Source organism: Lepidochelys kempii, chromosome 9 (genome assembly GCF_965140265.1).
Source record: "Lepidochelys kempii isolate rLepKem1 chromosome 9, rLepKem1.hap2, whole genome shotgun sequence".
In the NCBI taxonomy this organism is placed as follows: Eukaryota; Metazoa; Chordata; order Testudines; family Cheloniidae; genus Lepidochelys; species Lepidochelys kempii.
The window spans coordinates 76,000,682-76,028,380 of record NC_133264.1 but is presented as its reverse complement, the minus strand read 5'-3'; the positions used below and the strand labels follow the sequence as shown (position 1 = coordinate 76,028,380).

General features: G+C 39.1%; 1 protein-coding gene across 1 annotated transcript; it reads left to right on the top strand.

The window, feature by feature from the left end:
• TENT5D (terminal nucleotidyltransferase 5D) lies at positions 1-25,230 on the top strand. The gene is made up of 3 exons (XM_073360934.1): positions 1-280; positions 11,097-11,220; positions 18,954-25,230. Exon 3 carries the CDS (start codon positions 18,973-18,975, stop codon positions 20,146-20,148), a length of 1,176 nt encoding a protein of 391 aa, XP_073217035.1. The 5' UTR covers positions 1-280; positions 11,097-11,220; positions 18,954-18,972; the 3' UTR covers positions 20,149-25,230.
• Positions 25,231-27,699: the final 2,469 nt, after the last annotated feature.

The following is a 27,699-nucleotide window of genomic DNA, read 5'->3' as shown; positions in this document are numbered from 1 at the left end:
GGTGGCTCATTTCAGGACCAGGCTGGCCGCGGACAGCAGCGGCGGCTCGGGCTCGGCGACTCTCCGCTTCTCCCCCCGCGGGCTCCGCTTCAGCGCTGGGGGACGGCGGGTCCCTGCGCCTGTGCGTGTCTCTCCCCGCCGGGCGCCCTCCGCGGCGCAGGCTGAGCCAGCCCCGAGCGGCGCGGACGGGGCGGTGAGGGGCGAGCCTCCCTCGCCCGGGGACCGTGGGGAGGAAGAGGGAGAGAGGACGGAGCGAGAAGGGGGCGCAGCTTCCAGCCCGGTGAGTCCCGGCGGCCGCCGCGTGCGTGTCGGTGCCGTAGCGCCCGTGAGCGCTGCGGGGACGCTGATCTCACAGGATCCCGGCGTGCTCGTGGGGGTCCCTGGGTGCTGAGGGATCCTGAGCTCTGTGGGCTCCCTCTGGTGCTGCAGGGTCCCTGGGTGCTGAGGGATCCTGAGCTCTGTGGGCTCCCTCTGGTGCTGCAGGGTCCCTGGGTGCTGAGGGATCCTGAGCTCTGTGGGCTCCCTCTGGTGGTGCAGGGTTCCTGGGTGCTCGAAGAGTCCTTGGGTGCTGAGGGATCCTGAGCTCTGTGGGCTCCCTCTGGTGCTGCAGGGTCCCTGGGTGCTGAGGGATCCTGAGCTCTGTGGGCTCCCTCTGGTCCTATAGGGTCCCTGGCTGCTCAGGGGTCCTGAGCTCTGTGGGCTCCCTCTGGTGCTGCAGGGTTCCTGGGTGCTCGAAGAGTCCTTGGGTGCTGAGGGATCCTGAGCTCTGTGGGCTCCCTCTGGTGCTGCAGGGTCCCTGGGTGCTCGAAGAGTCCTTGGGTGCTGAGGGATCCTGAGCTCTGTGGGCTCCCTCTGGTGCTGCAGGGTCCCTGGGTGCTGAGGGATCCTGAGCTCTGTGGGCTCCCTCTGGTCCTATAGGGTCCCTGGCTGCTCAGGGGTCCTGAGCTCTGTGGGCTCCCTCTGGTGCTGCAGGGTCCCTGGGTGCTCAGGGGTCCTGAGCTCTATAGGCTCTCTCTGGTGCGATAGGGTTCCTGGGTGCTCGAAGAGTCCTGGGGTGCTGAGGGATCCTGAGCTCTATAGGCTCCCTCTGGTGCTATAGCGTCCCTGGGTGCGGCTCCCTGCGTGATAAGAGATCCTGAGCTCTATAGGCTCCGTGGTGCACTAGGCTCCCTGGCTGCTATAGGGTCCCTTTACCTTTGAGGTTATAGATTCCCGTGCACCTGGCATTCCCGAGTCGTACTTTGTACTACAGGTGCCTTCTGGGGCCATAGGGACCCTTGGGCTTTTCCTTCTTTCGCAAGAGTGGGCGGGGTTGTGGGCAGATGGCACGCAGGACAGCAGAGCAGGTAATGGTGCTTCGTGCCGGCTGCTTCGTGCCGGCTGCTGCTCACCCCAGCTCCTGCCTGCACAAGCTGGAGACACAGTGTGCACCGCTGGTTTGGGTTCATTCCTCTATACTTTCTACTTTGGGGGTAAGGGAGGATTAGAAATAGGGGTCAATGGGGAGCCCACTGGTTTATTTGCAGTGAAGCAGCAAGTGAAATTTCTTCCCTTCCTCCCCCGACGCTCAGCATAAACTGTTCTGTAGATCTAATTGTTCAATAACTTCGCTGCCCCGAGGAAGTATGTTTCCTTCGAGCTCCATATTGTAGTGATGTATTTGATCATTCGCTTAAATATTACCACAGGCTATTCGCTTTGGTCTCTACTTTCAAGACCATTGTGTAACTTCTTCCATACTAAGGATTTCACAAATAAATCACTGGTTAAAATAATTTTCTTCACTGCAAAGCAAGGGATCTGTTGATTTAAAAAAATTTTTTTTGTAATCATAACCAATTGAAGCTGGCACCTGGCATAAACAATAGGAGATCAACAGTTAAAAATTTAGGAAATGATAGTCCCCTTTGGATAGGAGGGTGCAAACAGCCTCCCAGCTATTTACACGATGTTTAGATCTTACCTGGTCATGGTGTGTACAGTCTCTTGGTTTTGGTTTTTAACTCAAAACCAGATTCATCAGCTTGCCCAGAGGAATCATCACTTGCCCAGAACTCATTCATCTGTAATCTAGTGTTGGTCCCCAGATACGAGAGAGACAAGGTGGGTGAGGTAATATCTTTGATTGGAACAACTTCAGTTAGTTTAAGAGACAAAAGCTACTTGTGAAGAGCTCTGTGGGGCTCCAAAGCTTGTCTGTTTTACCAACAGAAGTTGGTGTAATCAAAGATATTACCTCACCCACCTTGTCTGTCTACTATCTACTTATATGATTCCTGTCACTTTAGTGTCTCAGTGCTTCTAAATAGGAATAGAATACTAGTTGAGTTTATAGTAACATTTAAGAAGTCAGACTTAAAAATAATCCTGTTGTAGATGTGAATTTAACTGATAAATTAGCTTATAACCTATGAACCAGATTCTGATCTCAGTTACACTAGTGTAAAATCCAGAGTAACCACATGACTTTGGGGCCTAGTGTGTGTCACTTTTGCGGATTAAATAATACAAAAAGTGAATTATGAATATTTTTGTGAATGAATGTGGCAGATTTGCTTTGCTGCCATTAGTTTGGATTTATCATTCACTGCACATTAGTAGTGGTTTATTTGTGAACATTTGGATAAATCCCAAAAGTTTTATGAATTTTGGCACAAATGATAATTTCCCCAAAAATTCATACTGGAAGTGTGCTGTTCACTGTTCATTATCCATCCAACTAGGAAGTAGAAATCATACCATGTGACTCAGGTGATAAATCACACAGCACAAATAAATTGCAAATAGTTTAAATAGCAACCAATGTTGTTATTAATTATTTAGCATTCGTGATGTGTTAAGCCCTTTCAGAAAGGGAAAAGTCCCTACCCCAAGGACCTCAGGGTCTGTCGTTGGACAGACAGACAATGGATTGCAATTTGTTCACAGAAACTATCTGATGGTGACTTCTAAATAAGGAATGCATTTGCAGAAATCAAGATTGGCTCACAACCAACCTGTGATGAGAAAAAGAGGGGGGCTATACATTTGTTACATAATTCCTTCACAACAACAAAAAATAAACTGGGACTCCTTATCTCCTTCTGCCCAGCCCCGCCAATACATCTCTTTATGGTACATTTTTAACTCTTAAAACTAAACATGCTTATTATTCCATCATAAGGAAGATGGTTTATTAAACAAGCATATGCTTTGTATTCTGTGCTTTATTCCAAAGAACAGGTTTTTCAGGACTGATTTAAAAAAACACAATGTAGTTGTCAGTAGTGACATGGATCACTGTTAACTCAGAAAATGAATGAGAAATCAAAGTGAATGGATGGTGGGGACTCCCTGACTAAGATTTAAACTGTGTGGTCTTGAACTTTAAAGTCATATTGTGATTTGGACTACATGCCATACAGATGGATAAGAACCCCACCTCTTACACTCTTGTGTAGCTGTCCAAACTATGTACCTAGCTAGCACACAGAAGAAAGGGCCTGATACAAAGCTCATTGAAGTCACTGGGAGTCTTTGCACTGAATTCAGGGCGTTTTGAACCAAACCAAGCCAAGCCTTAAGTGGATGCCGAGCAGGTATGGCGGGGTGACTGGGTGGAGCCTGGGCAACATTTTCCCACAATTTTCTGGCCAGCACACCTGAAACAGCATGAGTGATGGTGGGCAAGTTCTGTAATTTCCTGTTGATATATATCAGCATCAAATTACTACCCCTTGACACAGAGATGGAATTGTGCCTCAAAGGGGTGTATCTGAGGCATGAAGCCTCACAGGTGCAGCTCACACACTATCCTTGCTCTGGTCTGTGTCTAAAGGCAATTTTTTTCTGTGCATTGTGTTTTGTTGCCTCATAGTGGCATAAATTATACCGTGTTATATACTGTATGGAGAGCAATTATTCAAATGATACAAATGAAAGTAATGTAATGACTGTCCTCATGGGCAGGGGAATGAACCTAGAACTTCCAAAGCTAAAAGTAAGACTACTACTTCAGTTAAGAAGGAACTCCAGTCATGAGTATCTAGAGTAGGCTCATGTCCACTACTGACCAACCATTACAGAGGGACAAGTAACATACCAAGTAGTGTTACAGACATCAAAAATGGAGCAAATCACCTGATTAATCATATTAAAGTTACCTTAAAGTTTACTTATTTGTGTGTAAGGCAAGCAGGATTTATATCAATATATTCAAAAGATATTAAAATTCTAGTTCCTACACACAACAATAGTGACATTCAGTATTCTCTGTGCTTACTTTCCTCCAACATCTGTGTTCTGGGGACAGATTCTGTCCTCAGTTACACTGGTGTAAATCCGGAGTAGTTCTGTTGGTTTCAAAGACATTACTTTAGATTTTCAGTAGGGCAGAAAGATGATCATATTCTGCTCTCAGCTATACTCATGGAACTCCTTTGAAATAAATGAAGCTGCCTGGATGTAGCAAAAGAATGAATTTGTGCCCTCAGGTTTTTTCAGTCTTTGGGCATAATGGGGTGATGTATAGTGAAAGTTGTCAATAGACACTTTGTGTAATACCCTGCCACCCTCACTCATGCTGAATACTACATTATTCTGCGGATCCCATTAAATCCATTGGGACTACTTGTGGAGAGAAGCAATAGTCAGCATGTGTAAAGGTGACATTATCTGTTGTAATTCCAGTGTTGATTAACAGTTTGCCATTTAAAATATATTGTATATGGAAACCAAACAGTTCAGCATCTACAACTTCTATGAATTTCAAGCATGTTATCACAATACATAATAAGGAAAACAAAAAAGAAAGAGGATCTGTTTTCTAGTTCTTACTCAGAATAAAACTCCTGTACAAGTGTTGCCTGTATTAGGACTGTATGATTTGGCTAATGTTAAATGAAAGGCAGTATATAAGGAAAACAAAAACAAAACATACTCTCTCGTTTGATTTGTTTTATCTTTCTGTGTGTGGAACTCCCATTGACTTCGGTAGGAGTTCTGCATATGGGGTTTGCTGATGCTCCCATTGAAGTCAATGGTAATCCGCTGTAGTCAATGGTATACTTTCCATTGGATTAATGGTGCAGGATCAAGCCTATGGAGCCTTTATAGGATTTGGAACCAAATATTGGGCCAAATTTGGCTCTTGCACTATGGGCAAACTAAATGTATGCATGGTTCTATGGTGTTGAACAGGATCTAGGGGACAGATCTGTTGCATTATGGTAAAATGTTTGGTCATGAACAATTTTGGACCAAATTCTGCTCTTAGGATCCATGTAATCCCACTGATTTCCAAGGAGCAGCATGGGTGTTCGAACAGAGTTTGTCCCCCGCCTCGCTGTGTCTATTGTTTTTTCTCATGTTTCATATATTTTACTCAGTATTTAATCTGGCTCCTTTTCATTAGCCAGAATGAGTTTGTAACTACACAAAGGTCTATTGCAAGCATCAATGCAGGGATAGGAGACAAAAATTCAGGGACCTTTCAAGAAAAAACAGGTTTATTTACATCAGTTATCACAGGGTATCAGCAGTTTACCCACAGGCCACTGATCTACAAAACTAGAACGTAGCATATAAAATATCTGTAAAACTAGCATTTACAAATATTGAATATCAATAAATGGAATTCCACTGATAAAATAGAATTTAGTAGTATTATTGTTGTTTTTATTCAAAGTATCTGGCTGCAGACACTGTTTCTTCTACCAAATATCAACAAAAGGCTGTGATTTTTCTGTTCAATACTGCAGAGCTAGTATTACAGTGTTAGTGACAATGTTAGCTGATCTTTTTCTACGTTGTTCTCTTTCTCTACATCTGTACCTGGCATACAGGGCCTGGCCTTTGGACATCCAAATGCCATGGTGATTCCTCTTTTTATAAATTTGGGTGATAGGAAGCTTGAATAACACTATCTTAGAAGTTGATGTCATCAACTGCATGGCATTCAACATCCATTATTGATGGCAGCATGAAACTGATGAACACACACATCTGTTCTAGGCTTCACATTTTTCCTTGGTTCATCAGTTTTACTGTCTTTCAGCAGTGTGGCAATAACGTCATCAGTGACATTTCATCCTTCTTTCAGCATGGAAAAACAGCAATACTATGATCTTGTGGTTGCGGTATTGTTCCTTCTTCCTGATATGATTTGAATGAAATGATGCAGTTTACTTTATTATAGAATTGTAGAAAAAACTTGTTCTCTTGCTGAATGAGACTTCTTTAATTATAAAAGAGCTATGTTATGTGAAGTGCTGTAGGGGAGTTTTACTGATGCAAAATTAAGAATAAACTCTTGTACAGCAGATACTTAAATTAGTAAAATATTTCATGTATTATGTCCACTTCAAAAATGTAGCTTATAAAGTAAATGTAGCATTAAAAGGAAAGTCCAGTATTACATTTTGTAGTCATGGAATAGTGTTTGTAATTTGGAAAATATAAACATGAATTCATAATTTATTAGTAGTTCTAGTAATTATATATAAATTATATGTAAATATATATGTATGTATGTAATTATAGTATTATATAAAAAATCCCAAACAACTGAAGGTAAATTTACCCATGACCAGGAAACTAATTTTATGAGTAATCGGTTATGCAAGATGTACCCTGTTATAGGTACCAGGACTTACATTATTTTAGGGCTCTGAAATTATCTTCAAAAATACTTAAATTAAAAGCTTGTTACAGCAGTAACAGCCAAATTAAAGAAGCTCTGTTTAATAAAGATATGTTGACATCCCACTGTGGTCTGAAGTGAGCTTACTTTAGCATTCAGATGGTTTTGTTATATATTTAAATAGCATCAACATTTTGTAAAATAATTTTTATCACTAGGAGAAATCATCACAATGTGAACAGATATTTTAAAGGTGAATAAAATAAGTTTCTGCTTATTAGACACAACAGTTGTTGTTATGCTTTTATACAGCAGTGGTTTTGTTGTTGCAATAATGACAGAATATCATAGAATATCAGGGTTGGAAGGGACCTCAGTAGGTCATCTAGTCCAACCCCCTGCTCAAAAGCAGGACCCATCCCCAATTAAATCATCCCAGCCAGGGCTTTGTCAAGCCTGACCGTAAAAACTTCTAAGGAAGGAGATTCCACCACCTCCCTAGGCAACGCATTCCAGTGTTTCACCACCCTCCTAGTGAAAAAGTTTTTCCTAATATCCAACCTAAACCTCCCCCACTGCAACTTGAGACCATTACTCCTTGTCCTGTCCTCTTCCACCACTGAGAATAGTCTAGAACCATCCTCTCTGGAACCACCTCTCAGGTAGTTGAAAGCAGCTATCAAATCCCCCCTCATTCTTCTCTTCCGCAGACTAAACAATCCCAGCTCCCTCAGCCTCTCCTCATAAGTCATGTGTTCCAGACCCCTAATCATTTTTGTTGCCCTTCACTGGACTCTTTCCAATTTATCCACATCCTTCTTGTAGTGTGGGGCCCAAAACTGGACACAGTACTCCAGATGAGGCCTCACCAATGTCGAATAGAGGGGGACGATCACGTCCCTCGATCTGCTCGCTATGCCCCTACTTATACATCCCAAAATGCCATTGGCCTTCTTGGCAACAAGGGCACACTGCTGACTCATATCCAGCTTCTCGTCCACTGTCACCCCAGGTCCTTTTCCGCAGAACTGCTGCCTAGCCATTCGGTCCCTAGTCTGTAGCTGTGCATTGGGTTCTTCCGACCTAAGTGCAGGACCCTGCACTTATCCTTATTGAACCTCATCAGATTTCTTTTGGCCCAATCCTCCAATTTGTCTAGGTCCCTCTGCATCCTATCCCTGCCCTCCAGTGTATCTACCACTCCTCCCAGTTTAGTATCATCCGCAAATTTGCTGAGAGTGCAATCCACACCATCCTCCAGATCATTTATGAAGATATTGAACAAAACCGGCCCCAGGACCAACCCCTGGGGCACTCCACTTGACACTATTGAACTAATGAACTAACTTTTATAATAATTAATAGATAATGAATAGATAAATAGATAATGAACTAACTTTTAAAAAAACTACATCTTTCATCACAAAGGATTCCAGAATGCTTAAAAAACCTACACACACTATGCATAGAGTATACACAGGGATTATTTCTTCTGTCATGAAATGCAGCTAATTCTGGGGTGGATCTTAGAATAGGAAGTGAAGAGAAATTAGATAGGCAGAATGCAACTTCCTAAATTAGAATTTAGACAGAACAAGATGTTTAACGCAACTAGGATACCTTTATGGATCTCAAGTGGCTGTGTCCTTAGTTTTACATCTCATCCAAAGCCCCTTGGCTTTGTACCTTCCTCCCTCCTTTGTCTTCAGTAGTCCAAATTTGATAACATTCAGGGCACACTGCAAAGCTCACATCCCTCCCCCCCACCCCCCCAATCACTTGAAAAGGAGAGATAATTATGAGGATGGTTAATAGATGGAAAAGGAGGGTTGTTTCAGTCTGTAATTTGCCTGCGTTTGCTGGAGATTAGTCATACTGATGGGTATTTTTGATATGTGAATTTTAAATTGAGTCATGGTGCTGGAGAGAAAGGATAGGTTTTACTTTGTATTAATCCAAAGAAATAAATACAATTGTTGCACTTAGAAACTGAGGCACAGAAAGATAAAAGGCCGGAATTTTTGAAACCGGCCACTGATTTTGAATGCCTCAATTTCTGGGTACTCAATTTGAGACAGACGGGATGAGCAGCCATAACTCCAGCTGAAGTTAATGGGAGCTGCAGGTGCTTAACAGTTCTGAAAATCTGTGCCACCATATCTCAAAGTGGATACCCAGACATGGAGAGTTAGCAGCTTAACAAACTGACTGCATGTGACCTGCCCCACAGTGGGTCAATTGTAGATCAGAGAACAGAACACTAGAAACCCAATCCCATGTTTTACCTACTGGGCCATTTTCGTTGTCACTATGTTCTATCAATCGTTATGTATACAGGACTTTAGAATTAGGTCTAAAATGCGTGTGTCTCTACTTTGTTATAATCACAGCCCAAATTTTGTATTCAAGAATCAAAAGTATTCTTTTTGAGATGACAAAACCAAACTTTGCCTATGGCAGCTTTTGAATATTTATTAATTTTGAAAAATATTGGGAACAATATGAGTGTAGAATAGTTAAGAGAGAAAGATAGTGTATCTTTAGTGTAAAATAGCATATGAATCAGCAATAGACCACTACTGAGATTAATATCCAAAGAACAGCTTAAGCATTTAGCCTCAGATGTTGCTTTTATGAGCATACTACAGAATAAGAAAATTTGCATGTTTCATAGCAAAACTCTGTCCTACCTTGTGAATATTCCCTACATGCCACAATGGCAACCCCAAAGTTCTAGTGCAATATCAGTTCTATCATCATGAAATATCCATCATCTCTCATTCCTGCACAAACACACAGCCACACCTCACTGTTGAAAATACTCATTGATGTGAAATTTCTCCATTTATTTTTTACAGTGATTATTTTTGGGGATGGGTATTTTGCTATGCTCTCTAGTTGGACTGACCAACTCTGCTCTCTCAGAGTTGGTAGGGAAAGGAGGTTCTGAGCAGGACTCCTAGACGGTATTTTCCAGGGATAGCGAGAGCTTGTAACCATCATCTCCTAGGCTCCCTGGGCCTCAGCTGCTGCGTTTTTTCTGCAGCTGCCAGCCTACACTTCTGCCTTCTTTCACTCTCTGTCTGCAAACTGGATTCCTGCTCTGGCTCCTTTTCTGTGCTGCCAGGCTCCATGGAATAATACAGGGAGTGTGCACTGTAATTAGCTGACCATTGTGAAGAGCTGGAGAGCAAAAGGGAGCTGCAGGCAGATCCAGGGTAAGGAGACAGAAAACAAAATGTCAGGCTCCTGACTGCAGCTAACTGGCATATTCTGCAGCCAAAATCTGAGTTCTGTGGCATCTTTGAAAAACCCACAAGGCCCTAATTGAAATTAATAAGGCAGCTCACACCTCTCAGAGCAATTATTTTGCGCTCTTTGCAGACTCAGGTAGCGATCACTGCCTCAGTTTACACTCAGTTCATGTTTTCAAGGTTTTCTCTGCAATCATAAAGATTAGAAACAAATATTTTTTTTAAATAAAAGTGGAGATTGTGGCTCATACTTCTGTGGAAAGGAATAAATTCTGTGATTGCAGGATCACAGAATCCCTAGAGCCCTTCTTGTGATGGATTGTGGGTCCTTGCTGTTTCTTAGAGTTTATACACATTGGGACATATATAGCTGGAATAACTGAGTGTTGGAGGAAAGATTAAAAATGATCAGATTGTCACTGTTTCTTGAAATAAGCTCTTGGGAGCATGGACCACCTTTTTGTTCTGTGTACATACAACACCTAGGACACTGAGGTCTTGGTCTGTGACTAGGGCTCCTTAGTGCTGCAGTAATACAAATGTTAAATAATAATAAATGTTAAATAGTAATTGTATATAAAATATGTATATATAATTGTAATTGTATATAAAAATTGTACATTTTTGTGATCACACATATATAGTGTTAATAAAAATTCCTTATAGTTTATGCAGAGCTGGCCATAAGTCCATGCAACACATGCAGTTGCATGGAGTTCCCACTTGTGCCATTTATGCTTGTCTTAAATGAATTGGTTGCTGTCTGGCTTGCCAAGGGAATGAGAGCCCTCTGTGATTCGCAGACATCTTTGGAAAATGTACACAACCTGCTCTGCATTTGTGAAAGGAAAATATTTAATTTTGCTGGGGTTGTTATTGGTTCTAATTCTTCGCTTGTATAATTCCACAGTGTCTCTGTTAATTTGTTTATAAGTAATAATTCTTTAATCCCTCGGAGAAATAGTAAAATATTAATGCCTTGCAAGTTACTGCCTGAGTAAATACACTGGCAGAGGATTAAGAATGACCTGAAGCTCAAATTCTTTCTAAGTACTGCTCTATTTTCCCATTCATAGCTCTTACCTTATCATTTATGACTTACAAGGCTATTGTCATGATTGCAGCGCTGTCAAGCCATAATGCATGATTTATTATGTACAGCAGGTGACTAGTAGTTAACATTTAATCTAAAAAAGACTGTAATTGTTTGTTTTTTCCTGCAGCTTTCCCTGGGTGGTTCATGTTTTTATCAGTGACAAGATGACGATTCATATTTTTTACCAAAGGATCCAGTGAGTCATCTTATTAACTCTACTGAAGTACATGATTGGCAATATTCCTACCACAGTAAGTCTCTATTTGTTTCCATTCTCCTGGAAACATGGTACCATAATTTAGTGAGCCTGTAGTATGCATTCAAGAGTAAAAGTATTTTTCTTTACATAATGTAGTAAGTGTCATTATAAGTTAATAGAAATGATCATAGCCAAAAGTAGATCTAATGCTGGGCATTCTACCTTAGTTTTTAACTTAGCAGTAGATGTTACATTACAAGAGAAAGTTGTGCTATAAGCCACATTCTTTATCAGGAATCATATATGTTGGTGTACCCTGCATGCTATGTAGGGAAGAAGTTAAACGGAAAAACGACTATACTACATGAAAGGGATTACTTAGGTATAATGGCATACAATATGTAACCTGAAAGTGGATCCGCATGCAGCTGAAAAAGAATGTTCTGCGACATGATAGAAAGATTGAGGGGAAAAAAGAAATAATCTGTGTGAAACCAGCAACATGAATTGCAAGTTAGTGCTGGATGCACAAAGCAAGCTCCTCATTACTCATCTGTTAACCCCTTCTGCCAACCACCTGTTCAGTCCTTTGGACAGCATTTTGTATGATTTTGTTCACCTTATGCTCTGGGATTCCCTTTCCCAAATCCACAGCTTTGTGCCAGGGTATATTACCACTGCTCCTATGATTCACAGTTCTGGAAACTGATGTACGTGGGCAAGTGCATGTGTGCATGACAGTGCTGCTTTTCCAATAGCTTTGATCTGGTTGGGAGAAAGGTGAGGCACATTTTATTTGGTTATGCTCCTGTTCCTCTTTTGAATACTCACTTGTTCTATCCTTGAAGGTGATATGCTGTAGTACAGCCTGAAGTACTTGGTTCCTGTTGAGGTTTACTTGCAGTGCCATGCAACCTTTTCTCACAGGAGAACAGATGGCCCGGAGTTACTGTTTGTTATTTCAGAGTAACTAGATGGTAACTGTACTGATTTATGGCAACTCGTGCATAATCTCAGGATAAGAAGGAAAATAATCTCCTCACTGCATCCATTAACATTAGCTTAATGGAAAAGATCTTGAAAACCAAGATGATATTGGGGCTGGTCAGAAGATTTCCCTACTTGGAGTGCCTCATCTCTGCCCCATTATTGCTTCAACTTCGCTCATGCACACTTGTGCTGTGAATAGAAATGCATACTTGCCAATGCTGGTGTAGTTCCTGAAGTCAATGCAGATTACTTCAAGAAAGGTTCCTACCTAATGGAGAAACGTGTCTTTAAATTAGCTATACAGTTAAACAAAATGGCACAGAAGTTATTAGCTATGGAGATAGCCAGTGTACGGTGAACCAAAACACAGAACTAGGAAAAAAATCACAATATTATAGAATAGAGCAAGGCTAATTAATGTAGCTGATGAGACTTTTTAATGTAATCTATGACAGGTCTCACAGTGATTTGTGTCAAGTGCAGAAAAAAAGTAAAGATAAATGGAGCATCAAAATATTCAGTGTGCTTGTTTGTATACTTAGTGTTGATAAAAGCTAGGAGATCAAAATAGAGCAAGCATATCTTTACAAAAATTGTTTTGGATGTGTTCTGTTTGAAAATGTTAGCATATTATAAACCACCTGAAAATACTTTGAAACAGTAAGATAAATCATATAAAAAGAGGATGTTAAAAAGTTTATAGTCAAAACATGACTGAAATCGGAAGAGAATGTCCTCCAGATTTTAAATATCTAGATTTCTTTGGAAATTTATGAAGTAGACACCGCTTGTCAGCAAGTTTTTCTTTTTCCATATCTATTTTTTTGGTGGAACTTGCTTGTACCTGAGGACTATGTAGTGTAGAACTAACTATTTGCCACTGTAGAACTAAATGCAAATTCTCTAACAGGGGCCTGATTCAAAGCTCATTGAAATCAATGGAGGTTTATCCATTCACTTCAATGGACTTTAGATCAGGCCTTTAATATACACTTAGTGGAAATGTGTTTGAAGGTCTCATACCCACCCCTGGAAATATTTTTTCCACATTACAAACCATTTACCACTTGGAATGATTTATGCTGTCTACTCAAGGATAGCCCAGAACTTGAATCATTTACTTGGGAGAAAAATTAAACGTCTCCAACACAAATATTCAAAGACTACTCCTTTCTTTCACTGTAATGCTTCTAGTCAGCATGTAGCCCTCCATTGTTCACCTAGAGTTTTTAAAAGAGGAATATATTGAATGTAAAACATATGAGATGCTTTCACATTCAGAAAATTTTTGCTAAGTTAAATTCTTTGTCATGGTGCAGGAGGGGATAGCTAGAGATGTAGGGCTGTGGAAATCTGATGGCTATGTAGCTCTCTTCCTTAAAAGTTACAAACTGGGTAAAAAATATTATTAGAATTTGGAAATTCTCATCCATGACAGCATTTCACAAGACCTTTTGTATTGCTCCACTGAAATAAGATTTTCTATCTAAAATATTTCCGATGGGAATGTAAGAAATTATGATGTCACACAATTTAAATCCAGCCCAGGGTACTGGGATTTGAGAAGGATTGTGGAGGGAGGATCACAGTTTTCATTATAACAGATTTTAGTAAATATTATAAATGTGCAATGATAGCCACATAGGGAATGAATATGAAGAAGGGCAATTTCTTTAGTATTCATGTTGAATACTGTCTACCCTAAACTCATACAGGTGTACAGCGTTTATCTACACAGGAGGTCAGACAAGATTAGAATGGTCCCTTCTGGCCTTGGAATCTACGAATCTATATATGTCACACTAAACTAAGGGGAAGTTTGGGCTGTGTGAGGACTATGGGATTGAGTCTAACACATGAAAAAAGTCTTTTCAGCATCAGTTTAAGAAAACAAACAAAATACTGACCTATTTAGGTCCTGATTTAGCGAGGTATTTAAGCAAGTGCTTAAAACATGAAGCATATGACTAGTTCCACTGATTTAAATAGGACTGATCACACATTTAAAGTTACGTATGTGCTTAGATAGCTTGCTGAATTGGGGCCCCTTACAAGCAATATTAAAAATAAAAATAAATGCTTTAGCAACCACCCAAAACTGTACCTAAGTTTACAAGTTACCTGAAATTTTTCAAATATATAGATTGTATATAACTGAAGAGAGGGGAAGAAAATACACATCAATATTCATGTGCTGTCACTGTGGATTAGAAAATAAAATGAAGCAAGGAAATGTTACAATAACATCATTACAATTTGCTGATCTTTGTTTTCCCGAAAGAAAATGGGAGGATTTTCCTTATCAGTGGAGAGGCTTATCTCTTGATCCATCAGTGATGTGCTTGTTCAGTTGTCAGACATCCTCAATAAAGCTACTGCTTTCCATTACAGAGCTAGTCAAACAGCTCATATTTCATATGCACCCAGAGGATGAGCTTCAAATAACCAGTCCATTTTTTAAAGTCAGTCAAGTCCCTTTCTTCACCTTAAACGGAATTTAAGAAACAAAGTTCTCTAAGCAAAAGTGCTTTGTGCTTTCTTCTATAAGGACCTAATCACGCAAGCATTTACACACATGCTTAACTTTAAATATGTGCATAGCCCCACTGAAGTCAATAGGATTACTCACTGCTTACGTGTCAGTTAAGTTTTCCTCTTTGGGGGAAGGTTTCGAGGTTATTTGTTACCCACAGAACATTGCCAGCTGTTATACCTGGATGAACTGGAATACTGTATGTTAAAAAAAATTAAAATATTGTACTTACCAGTATAATGGTAACAGAGTAACAGCCGTGTTAATCTGTATTCGCAAAAAGAAAAAGAGTACTTGTGGCACCTTAGAGACTAACCAATTTATTTGAGCATAAGCTTTTGTGAGCTACAGCTCACTTCATTGGATGCATACTGTGGAAAGTGTAGAAGATCTTTTTATACACACAAAGCATGAAAAAATACCTCCCCTCCACCACACTCTCCTGCTGGTAATAGCTTATCTAAAGTGATCACTCTCCTTACAATGTGTATGATAATCAAGTTGGGCCATTTCCAGCACAAATCCAGGTGCCCCCCCACACACACACACACACAAACACAAACCCACTCTCCTGTTGGTAATAGCTTATCTAAAGTGACCACTCTCCTTACAATGTGTATGATAATCAAGGTGGGCCATTTCCAGCACAAATCCAGGGTTTAACAAGAACGTCTGAGGGGGGGTGGGGGGTAGGAAAAAACAAGGGGAAATAGGTTACCTTGCATAATGACTTAGCCACTCCCTGTCTCTATTCAAGCCTAAGTTAATTGTATCCAATTTGCAAATGAATTCCAATTCAGCAGTCTCTCGCTGGAGTCTGGATTTGAAGTTTTTTTGTTGTAATATCGCAATTTTCATGTCTGTAATCGCATGACCAGAGAGATTGAAGTGTTCTCCAACTGGTTTATGAATGTTATAATTCTTGACATCTGATTTGTGTCCATTTATTCTTTTACATAGAGACTGTCCAGTTTGACCAATGTACATGGCAGAGGGGCATTGCTGGCACATGATGGCATATATCACATTGGTGGATGTGCAGGTGAACGAGCCTCTGATAGTGTGGCTGATGTTATTAGGCCCTGTGATGGTGTCCCCTGAATAGATATGTGGGCACAGTTGGCAACGGGCTTTGTTGCAAGGATAGGTTCCTGGGTTAGTGGTTCTGTTGTGTGGTATGTGGTTGCTGGTGAGTATTGGCTTCAGGTTGGGGGGCTGTCTGTAGGCAAGGACTGGCCTGTCTCCCAAGATTTGTGAGAGTGTTGGGTCACCCTTCAGGATAGGTTGTAGATCCTTAATAATGCATTGGAGGGGTTTTAGTTGGGGGCTGAAGGTCAAACTGGACAGTCTCTACGTAAAAGAATAAATGGACACAAATCAGATGTCAAGAATTATAACATTCATAAACCAGTTGGAGAACACTTCAATCTCTCTGGTCACGCGATTACAGACATGAAAGTTGCAATATTACAACAAAAAAACTTCGAATCCAGACTCCAGCGAGAGACTGCTGAATTGGAATTCATTTGCAAATTGGATACAATTAACTTAGGCTTGAATAGAGACTGGGAGTGGCTAAGTCATTATGCAAGGTAACCTATTTCCCCTTGTTTTTTCCTACCCCCCACCCCCCCTCAGACGTTCTTGTTAAACCCTGGATTTGTGCTGGAAATGGACCACCTTGATTATCATACACATTGTAAGGAGAGTGGTCACTTTAGATAAACTATTACCAGCAGGAGAGTGTGGTGGAGGGGAGGTATTTTTTCATGCTTTGTGTGTATAAAAAGATCTTCTACACTTTCCACAGTATGCATCCAATGAAGTGAGCTGTAGCTCACAAAAGCTTATGCTCAAATAAATTGGTTAGTCTCTAAGGTGCCACAAGTACTCCTTTTCTTTTTAGTATAATGGTAAAACATTCTTTGTCTTTTACAAAATCTTTATAGCTACACTTTAAAGTCTTCCTGTCTGTTATTTAATAGTGACCTTTTGGTTCTAAGCTCCAACATTTTAATGTATCAACTTAATAAAATATCCATGTTACAATGAACACCTACTAATCCAAAAGTCATTGTAATGAAGGAATTTGGTATTTTACTTTTAGAAGAAGTTCGATTAATTACACTGCCAACAAGAAACATCAGTTTTGTTTATATATAGTGCTCAGGTATATTGTAAGGGTTGTCTTCCTTATCATTCTATTGTGTTGCAGTAATGTGTTTTGAAAGTAGTCACATTAAACTCATTTATTACTGATTATAATTATAAACAGCTGACACAATTTAAGGAACAAATTTCAAAATATGAATATCTTCAGTTTAACATAAACCTATACAAGCTAATCATCCACAAAACCAAGGGCAGTGTATTCTAAAAACAAGACTTCAACTGCTTGTGCAGTATAGGAGTAAAAATTACATTGCATGTACAGGAAAATACAATAGCTTCCACTAACCAAAGCCAATTTTTAGTACTTATCTAAACCTATGTCCATAAGATGTCTGAGCAACAAGCTCTCACATGGTGGGGAATTTCTAGTGCTCATTCCTGAATATTTGGATAGTCTCATGAGTGAGCATATTAACAAAAGATCGCATCTTCTCTTGGGCTGTGCAGGAGGGTCCATCCATCTTTCCATCACCCAGTGAGTCAGAGCAAACACAGCCTCAATATGCAGCTTCAGACTCAACACACTGAGTCAGAGCCCAAACATTGAGTTTAATTGAAAAGTTATCAACAAATCACAGTATCAATGCATGAGTTATGATGGGAGTTATGGAAGAGTGATGAAAAATGGTATGACCTTTAAGGGAGAAGATTGATAGCGTTTCAGCAATAAAACTCCTTTACTAAGTACATTTTTGGTGGTTAACTGCTGCAGAGGAGTTGAGGAGGCTTAGGCAGGCAACAGGGGAAACATCACAAAATGGCATTAGTTATTTATTTAGTAGCGGAGTAATAGATTCTGGGGGAAAAGGTTAGAAATGTGGAGAGTATTTTCCACTCAGTAATAATAATATTTCAGTTAGTAATTGGTAATGTTAAGATAGTGACTCTCTCCTTACATATTGGAAGTCTAACACTCAACTGTGAATTTTTTTCACTTTGTAGTTTCTTGAATGCAGTTCTTCACTACTTATGTAATTACTATAATTACACCTAATTATCTAATTGTGTAACTGTGTTTAATTACATTTGTAGTGTACATACTTACCCTCTCAAAATGAGAGTATTTAATTACATAAAACCCATTATGAAACTTCATGAAAATAATGTTTTGGACATGTTCAGTTAGCAGTATCTTAAGCACAACATTTTGTTTTGTTTTTTTCAACTTTTGTGAATTATAATCCTAAACCAATTAATCCACAGACTGGTCTAACTGCCTGCTTATCTTAATATAAAGATGTAAAAGAAAAAATTTAAAAAAAAATAAAAATTAAGTTTGCTAAAGTCATGATTTCACCCAGTGCCTTTTATACTGATTTCCAGTCACAAATATTGGAGACTGACTTGAGAGGCTTCCAGAAAGGTTCTACTTAATGGCACCCAAACCTCAATGCAAACCAGAGGTGGGTTCATTATCTGCGAACCAGAACTTGCAAGGTCTGCACAGTGCTGCCAGACAGTTATTTAGATAGGTCAGATAGACTTGCCCAGAGATTCCTCAGCATCCAGCTCTTAAGCCATAATGAAAGAAAAGAAAAAATATGAGATGCTGTGCACCCTTGCATTTAGAAGACTACAGCAACAAATGCATTAGAAATACTGAGGTAGATACATGAAGATCAATATTTTGCATTATTTCTGTTTTTGTTAAATAATTCACTTCAGCAGTTCCATGTGTATATGGATGCTTTTTATTCAGGACTACAGAACTGAACTTGCCCATTTAATTCTGGAGGTTGAAAACTGTACTGAATTTAATTGTAACAACCAGGAAGCTCACATTGTTAATCTGTGAGTGGTTTTGCACTGAAACATATACTGTTTCCTAAATTTACTTCAGAGTATTTTGGACTAAACAATAATATAATGTTATTGGATAGGGTTAAACCTTGAGAAAATCCAAATTCAAATATGGCCAATGAAAATGCAATGGTTTAGTCAGATATCCAGCTCACGATATAGCTCAATGTAAAATGTATTACTTTCTCATTGTGCCTTCTACAGGTAAGATGTGTGTTTGTCATGGCATATGACAGGCTTTTGTGTGTCCCTAATGTTTTCCTCTTAATATTTCCGTTGTTTTTTCCTAGTTAACCAACTGACTTCACAATGACTGAGGATTTAGATCACAGATTCAGTAGTCTCACTTGGGATCAGATAAAAATACTGGATCAAGTATTAACTGAGGTAATACCCATTCATGGAAGAGGAAATTTTCCAACACTAGAGGTAAAGCCAAAGGATATCATTCATGTCGTAAAGGAGCAGCTTACTGAGAAGCAAATCACTGTTAGAGACATCCGCCTGAATGGTTCAACAGCTAGTCACATCCTTGTGAAACAGAATGGAACTAGCTACAAAGACCTGGACATCATTTTTGGTGTTGAACTACCAAGTGAACAAGAATTTCAGGTTGTTAAGGAGGCAGTTCTGAATTGCCTACTGGACTTTTTACCAAAATGTGTCAATAAAGAAAAGATCACTGCTCAGACTATGAAGGATGCATATGTGCAAAAGATGGTCAAAGTGTCCACTGATCATGACCGCTGGAGCCTCATCTCATTGTCAAACAACAGTGGGAAGAATGTAGAACTAAAATTTGTAAACTCACTCAGACGACAGTTTGAATTTAGCGTTGACTCCTTTCAAATAATACTGGACTCCATGTTAAATGTTTACAGTGATACGGAATGTGAATTGAGAGAAGACTTACATCCCACCATTATTGCAGAGAGCATGTATGGAGACTTCAATGAGGCAATGGACCATTTAAAATACAAACTTATTTCCACAAGGAACCCTGAAGAAATCAGAGGTGGAGGCCTTCTGAAATACAGCAACCTTCTGGTTCGTGACTTTAAGCCAGCAGATGAGGCTGAAATTAAATCTTTAGAACGTTATATGTGTTCCAGATTCTTCATTGATTTTCCTGATGTGGCTGAGCAGCAAAGGAAAATTGAGTCATATTTGCGCAACCATTTCATTGGGGAAGAAAAGAGCAAGTATGACTACCTGATGACTCTGCGTGGAGTTGTAAATGAGAGCACAGTCTGTCTCATGGGACATGAACGACGACAAACTCTAAACATGATTACAATTCTCGCTTTAAAAGTACTTGGAGAACAAAACATCATCCCCAATGCAGCCAACGTAACATGCTACTATCAGCCCGCTCCATATATCAGTGACAGGAACTTCAGCAATTACTATGTTGCTCATGGACAGCCACCTATCATCTATCAGCCATATCCATTTCATATACAAATGCAAAGTGGAATGGTTTAGTAAAAGTTAGCCTCTTCACTGCCCACCCCGCTCCCGCACTTGTCCAAAATAAAGGCCTCGTTACAGCAAGTATTACATCACTCAATTTCATTTTTTGTGCAGATTGCCAATGGTCTTTGATCAGTCAGGGCTGAAACCATCAGTAAGCACATCATGAAATAATTTATGTATATGTAAAATCACTGGCCATTATTCAACAAGTTCATGATGACCGTCATAAGAACCGTTTATGTTCTTAAAGCAGATATACTCTGTGACTGAGCTGTCTATCCCTTTTGGCCAAAAAGAGAAAGATATTAACAATTCTAATTGTACAAAGTGCCATGCACAATTGTTCTAGGTTCTAAACCATTCATTAGCATAACTTAAATAGTGCAGCTGGAAAAAATATGCCACTAAGATACAGAACTTAAAGTTGTTCAGTAGAAACACCTGATTTAAAGATGATAGATTTAGAAAACATTGATATTATGGATATATTGAACCTACAGGGCCAAATTTGTTCCTCAGTTTCACTCATATAACTCTGCTACAGTCTATTTTGCAATGCAGACTGTAAAATCATTTTTGGAATTTGCATTGATTGACTGAAATGATGAAATACCCTCATAGGTTAAGTGTTTCTCTATGGGCTTCATTCTGCAAGATGTTGAACACTTCTCATTAAGGACATTAGCAGTTGAGATCCTTCACCAGAGTGCTCAGCACCTTGCAGGATCAATCCAAATTGCAGCCCTATCCTGTATTTCTTGTGCACCCATTGATTTCAGTAGGAAATTTGAGTGTGCATGTAATGCAGCATTGGGCCCTGAGTCTGAACTACAGATAGTGAAGATTGTATAAGGTGATTTAATTATTCTGCAGTTAGTTATGAAAAGTATATTAAAAGCATGAGGAAGAAATTGAACATTCAGCATGTGGAAGCTTTCTTTCTATACATATTTGATACTGACCAGGGAAAAAAAAGTAAGCGTAAATATGTATGGTAATAATGAAAACAAACAAACAAAACCCCACCAGAACAGTACTGTCATTTTGAAGTGATTTTAAAAAAGTGTTCTTAGTTCTTGCATTTGATATGACATTTTATACTAGAAATGTCCTGTATACATATAGATGTGCGTGCACATATACTAATAGCAAATTAAAATCTCGTTCATGATCAGGAAATAAAACATTAGTTGCAAGTTTTTGTGTGTGTGTTTACCAAAGATAAGTTTTAAACATGTCACTTAAGTGCCTCCTAGCACCAATTGTTCCATGAAAGCTGTAGTGCATTCTAGAATTGGTCATGCTGGATAGCTCCTGAAAAAAAAAAGAAAGAAACAATAAAGAAAACAAAGAAAATTTAAATTTCTATCTATCTTCCATATATATATATGGAAAGCTGAAACATATGCTGTTGGAACTCCACCCGTGGGTTATATAATGTATCGTATACTTACAATGGGTCTGATCCTGCACCAGTGAGGTAAATGGGAGTTTTGCCATTCACTTCATGGTGCGCAGCATTGGGGCTAATTAACCTGATCCTGTTCTCAGTGAAACTAACTGAATTTTGCCAATGACTCAAGTGGAAGCAGGAGCAGGAATTGAAAAAAAAAATCACTAATTACAAAAACATTTAGAGTGGATACTGTTACAAAGTTAACGCTGTTAGTCAACATCAGGTTTTCTTATTTCTGATGCTTCATATGTCACTCCACCGTATCAAAAGCTCATGATGTTACAGGATGTAGCATCATTTCACATCATGCCACGTTGGCTGACCATTATATTTTAAAGTGTTGACTATATTTTACTTGTATACAGACAACTCCCAGGTCTTAGAAAAATATCTCCTGTGTGCAAAATGTTTGATTTATTTTACATAGAAATATGCTACGTATTGGTATGTTAACTCAAACATTTCCAAGTTTATATTTTCTAAAATCTATAATCATTTGCTTGCCAATGAAATGTAACTCTGCTTACTGACACTAAAATGTCTGTAAAGTAGAACATAAACAGCTGTTTTTTAAACAAGATTTTGCTGAATCTCAGCACTTGGGCTAGCCTCTTTCTGTATAATGTAGAGCAATATAAAAACTACTCAATAATATGGAATGATATATGTGAAATGATCGTGCAAAGGAAGAAGGGTGCAATAATCCACTTAGAGGCAAATTAATCATGTGATCTCCATCATGAATACATTATCTGTTTCTTTTCTTGATTTATCAAATATGCCCTGTTGCTTGTCTCAGGGCGCATTTCATTTCACTTCCCCCACTATGCTCATAGATTTCTTATCCCGTCACTTGTGTAAACTGTACTTAATAAAATTGGCAATTTAAATTTCTATCTTATTGTATTTGGTAAGGCTATATGGCACTTAAGCACTTCCAGAAAATTTCCCCCAGTAAAACACCAGGTAATCCACATACTGGTGTAGTAAATTTTTATTGATTCCGCTAGATAAAATATTGAATCTGTAATTTTATTCTGCTTTTCACCAAAATAAACAGCACCATATAACCCCATGTAAACTCATTTAGACATGACCCTGATAATACTTATGGTCAGGCTTTAACTTTCAGCACATTTATAGTGTCATTAACTTCAGTGTGACCACTCACAAGGGTAATGTTAGGCACAGCTGGGATTTTCAAAGTCGAAAAGAGTTAGCCATGTAAATCGCATGGAATTTCAATGGGAGTTGGACCCCTTTCCTTGGGTTCTTCTGAAATATCAGTCCACATGTGTAGGTGATTGCAGGACTGGGGGTCTTAGCATGATAATGTTACACTAACTTATCAAGAAACCCTCAAACCTCCTTGGCCGTTACGAGAATTTTGTGGAGAAATGTTGTGACCTTCTGAAGAACCAGAAAAAAGGTCTGCCAAGAAGGAGAGGTTTCTTACAGCCCATGCAAACCCAACCCACCATTAACTGGGGAAACATTTCAGACTGTTAGCAGTTTTTACTAACAAGCAGATGCATCATAAATGTGACGTCTGTGTCTAGTAGGATTATAATACTTATTTGAGTAGTGGAGATCTCATTGTGAAAAGTACAGCCTATAATGAAATAGCTGAGGATGTGCATAAAGCAATCACATAACAACGGCTCAGATTTATTTTTTTTAATTCTGACACATTTCTGTTTATAAATTCATCCAGATTATAAAATTGAGTTCCTGGACCAAAGCCTATTCAAATTAATGGCATTAGTTAAATTGACTTCAATGGGCTTTGTTTCAGGCTCCAAGAGAACATAAAGGACGTACTATAGTACCTACAGGTAAATGTACAAAGACACCAATATGCAAAAATGTCTCAGGTATAATTAATCCCTTTTAATTTATTGAAAAGGTCTTGTATTTCTTACCTAGAGGTAGTCTTTCAATTTTGGAGGTTATTGGAGGGTAATAATTTGATATATACACACGCACACAATTACAAAATGTAACTTTTTAAACATTTCATTGAATAAATTACATTGATATTTAGCAGCGGTATGGACCTGGAGATTTTTTTTAAAGGTAGTACTGATTCTGTAAATTAATTTAAAACAGGGATGTGATATTTTTAGACTGCTGCTTGAAAACGTTGACATCAACCTGAAAGATACTATACTGTAACTTCTTCTCCAGTTCTTATCTATTTTACAATGTGCACATAAAAATCTCTACAGAGTTAATTCTAAGAGACTTTTTTCAGTACCAGTATCCTGAGCTACATGTTTACATTATTTCTTGTTACAATGTTGCAATCTGTTTAATAATTATAATGATGACTGGAAATTGTAATGCTGATTTTATTTAATCATACTAAAAACTTCTCAAAGTTTACAGCTTCAAGTAACCTAATGTCAGCACATAAGTGTAAAGGTTTTAAGTGCTTTCTTAAAAAATGTCATTTGAATTTTGTGTTAAATTGTAAAAGGTCCATTTGAAGCATATATGTTCTGGTATTTTGTTTAAATTGTAATTTGTGAGCTTTATGCTCAACACATTACAAGGTTTTTTGTGATGGATAAAAAGGTGTGAAATTGTTCTCTGTTATGATGTTATGTTGTCTGTTGTGTTACATTGATCCTACAAATGTGTAAAAAGTAAAACTAATTGGTCTGATTTGCCACTGAATTATTCCAGGTTCACACATGTGTAAATCTATTGACATCAGTGGAGACGGGGTGGCAGAATCAGTGGGGAAGGGGACTAGCTCCCATATAAACTCGTTCCTACCCAGGGAGGTGGTGAGCAGAGGCAACAGCAGCACCCCAGAGGGGCTGGAGCAGCTGCCACTGTGCCTGCAATTGTGCTGGGGGGCAGGGAATGGGACCCAGAGGGGCTGGAATGGGATTGTCGTTCCCAGCCTGGTCTAAGATTCCCTCCCCTACCATTCTCAGTATCTCCCCATGCTCCCCCTCCTAGCTCTCCACAAACACATACCCTCCATTTACAGGAAGCTTCTGCCCCTGCTGAATGGAGTTACACCAACACATAACTGGAGTAACACACTGGTGAATCAGGCACATTTGTATATAGAAATATTCCTGAGAAAAGAACAGCAAAAACAGTTTAGGCAGATCAATGCGCCCAGAATTCCTACAGATGATTTCTTGTTTGGTCAGTGTGTTTTTCTACTAATAGATTAGTATCCAGAAACAAACTGTTACAGTGAGGAAGTATTTCATGTAATGTGCCATCTGAAGTTGTTGAAAAACTATTGTAATACTTAAAAATTTGTACTAATCACACAGATTTGTAGGTTATGAGTCCACGGTGTTGATGAGTGCCTTTGGGTATCAGGGGAAAGAGCATTAAAAACAACCTTCTGTTTATTCTAGATGCATGGTTTGCTTGTAAAGAGACATTCATTATTTTGTACAAAAATGTCACCTTTAGCATGAAGACACCTCAGTGTGGAGTGGATGCATGGCAGTGAGATTGACATATTACAGCTAAAAAATGCCATTATGGTTTCTTAGGTCAATAAACCACAAACCCAATTTTGCCATTGATCCACACTCAGAATTACCATTGATTTAAATGAGTTGCATGTACAGACTAACAGGCCCTAAAGTACCACATTTGTCATAAATTATAACAGCTTTATAGCAGTCATTAAAGCATCTTATGTCACAAATTCACATTTTAAGTGCCTAAATACATATTTACCTAAAAAAGCCATGATTGTCTAGGGGATAAATAATACATGCATCAAAATACATATTTAACTGGGTAATTTATTTGATATTACATATGCTTAAATGCATATTTTAACCTAGTGTGAATACATGTTAATGTAAGCCTAAGTACATATTTACCCAAGACACTAGAATGGCTCTGAAGGAACTAAGGGTCTTATCTAATACCTATTGACTTTGGATCAGGCCCTAAGTTACTTGTGTAAATTCTGCACTTTCCAAAAAGCAAACACATTTTCACTGAATTTAATATGTGTTGCATTTAATTATTCCTCCTTTGTCCTCATCCTGCATTCCATACTCAAGTAAAACTCCCTTTCGAGGTCAAGGGAGAGACTTAAATGGTAGTTTTACCTGAGTAAGGCCTGCAGGATTGGGCCTGTATCTCAGGGGTGCTGGAACAATTAGTATAGCAGGGTGCTGAGAGCCATTGAATCAAAGTGTAAACCCTGGATAGGATGGAAACCACTTCCAGCCAGGGGGTGCAGGAGCATGTGCTACACCCCTAGTTCCAGCACCTATGCTCCCTGTCTCCCACTGTTCAGTTTTGAGCAGCCTACACCAGCTGCAGGCCTCTTAGCAAAATACACCATTAAGATCTGATAGGTGAGCAGGATTTTGGACCATTATTAATTATTTACTATGAATAAAATGAATTCATTCTGATTGTACCTCATAACAAACTGTAGGTAATAATAAACATTCGTTCTCTTGGGTCAATAGGACGTCTGGTCATACAAATGCCATCAATATAAATGAATGTATGAAATGCAGGCATGCCATCCTACGCTCCTGTTCTAACTTAGTGTAGGTGGGTACCTTCCTGTCCTCCATGTTTTAGTGATGAATCTAGTTTCCCCTCCCAGATTTTTCAAGGTCATTTCTCTGAGTAGTATAGAAAGACAATACAATGGGTCCTCATCTGTCCCTGTGTGATACCATGGCAGCTTAGATCACTGAGGCATTCCAGCGAACATTACTACTTGTTTGCTTGTGAGGGAAAATTCTAATCTTAACTGTGAAATTTATTCCCCCCTTGGTTTATCTTGGCTCCCTCTTGAAGTCATGTTGCAAGGTTTATCAAATATCCCAAGCTTTTTCTAGGCAGAAGAGGAGGAGACTTAGTGGCCGTATGGTTCTGAGAAGCTAATGGGAGAGCTTTGTGGGGGATCCAGTAGGGTTTGGTAAAGGGTTTATTTTTTTTAAATCTTGGGCTGATTTGTTTTCATTTTATAATATTTGTACTTGTGCCTAGAGCGCATGAATTCCTTAAAAAATGTACATCAATAAAATAATCAGTTTCTGAGAGGGCTAGCCTGGAGGGGTCAATGGAGCTACACTGATATGCACCAGCTAAGAATTTTGCCCATATACTTTTCAAATAAAGAGAAGCTGCAATCCCCTGTGAAGTTAAATAGGGAGTACAAGACAAGCAGGGATTAATTTGGGGGATGCTATTTAAACCTGATTTATCTGGGCAAGTAAGTGGCTTAAATGCTTCCTCTTGTTAGTTACTCTGGTGTACCGTTGTACTATTATTTTCTTTGCAAGAATTGGCCAAATGCACTATAATAAGAAATTGTTTCAGGACACAGATTTGTTTATGTTGTACATGGCTATTGTAATTTTCGAAGACACTTAATGGTGGCCTAACTCTGTTCCTACCAAGGCTAATAGAAAAAAGTCCTATTGATTTCACTGGGAAAAAGTTAAGCCAATACTGAACACTTTTGAAATTCCCACCTGATATACATGAAACCCCCTGAAGCTACAAAGCAGAAACTTAGAGTTTTAGTCACCAAGAATGATTAGAAATAATAAATCAAATTATAGAAAGCACATGGAATACTACTTAAGCTCTTTGGTTGGTTTTGATCGATCAACTGAATAAAAAGATTATATATATGATGGTACACAATTAAAAATGGTTATACAATACTGATTTCTGCCAACTCTAATATATTATCTTTAGGTATTATTGGCTTATTCATTTTAATAAGTTGATGCAGATTCATATTGCACAACATAGCTTTCCAGAACAACACTTGAAAAACCAGTTTCTATTATCAGCGCATTCAAGAAGCATTGTTGTGTTTCATTCTCATGCCAGGATCAGGCAAACACGGGTATTCTGTCAGATGGTGGTGTTCAGAAATTCTGCTCACAGCCCTCAGACAGGACTAATGTGACACTAAGAGCAATGCCAGATATTGCTGAGTATAAAGAGTCCAACTGCACAACCCTTACGTTGGTGAGCACTTACTCATGTGAGCAAACAGTGGGGCTGCTCACCTGACTGAGCACTCTTCTGTGTGACAGCATGAAACACACTACCCAAGTGTGACTTTGTCTCCATGT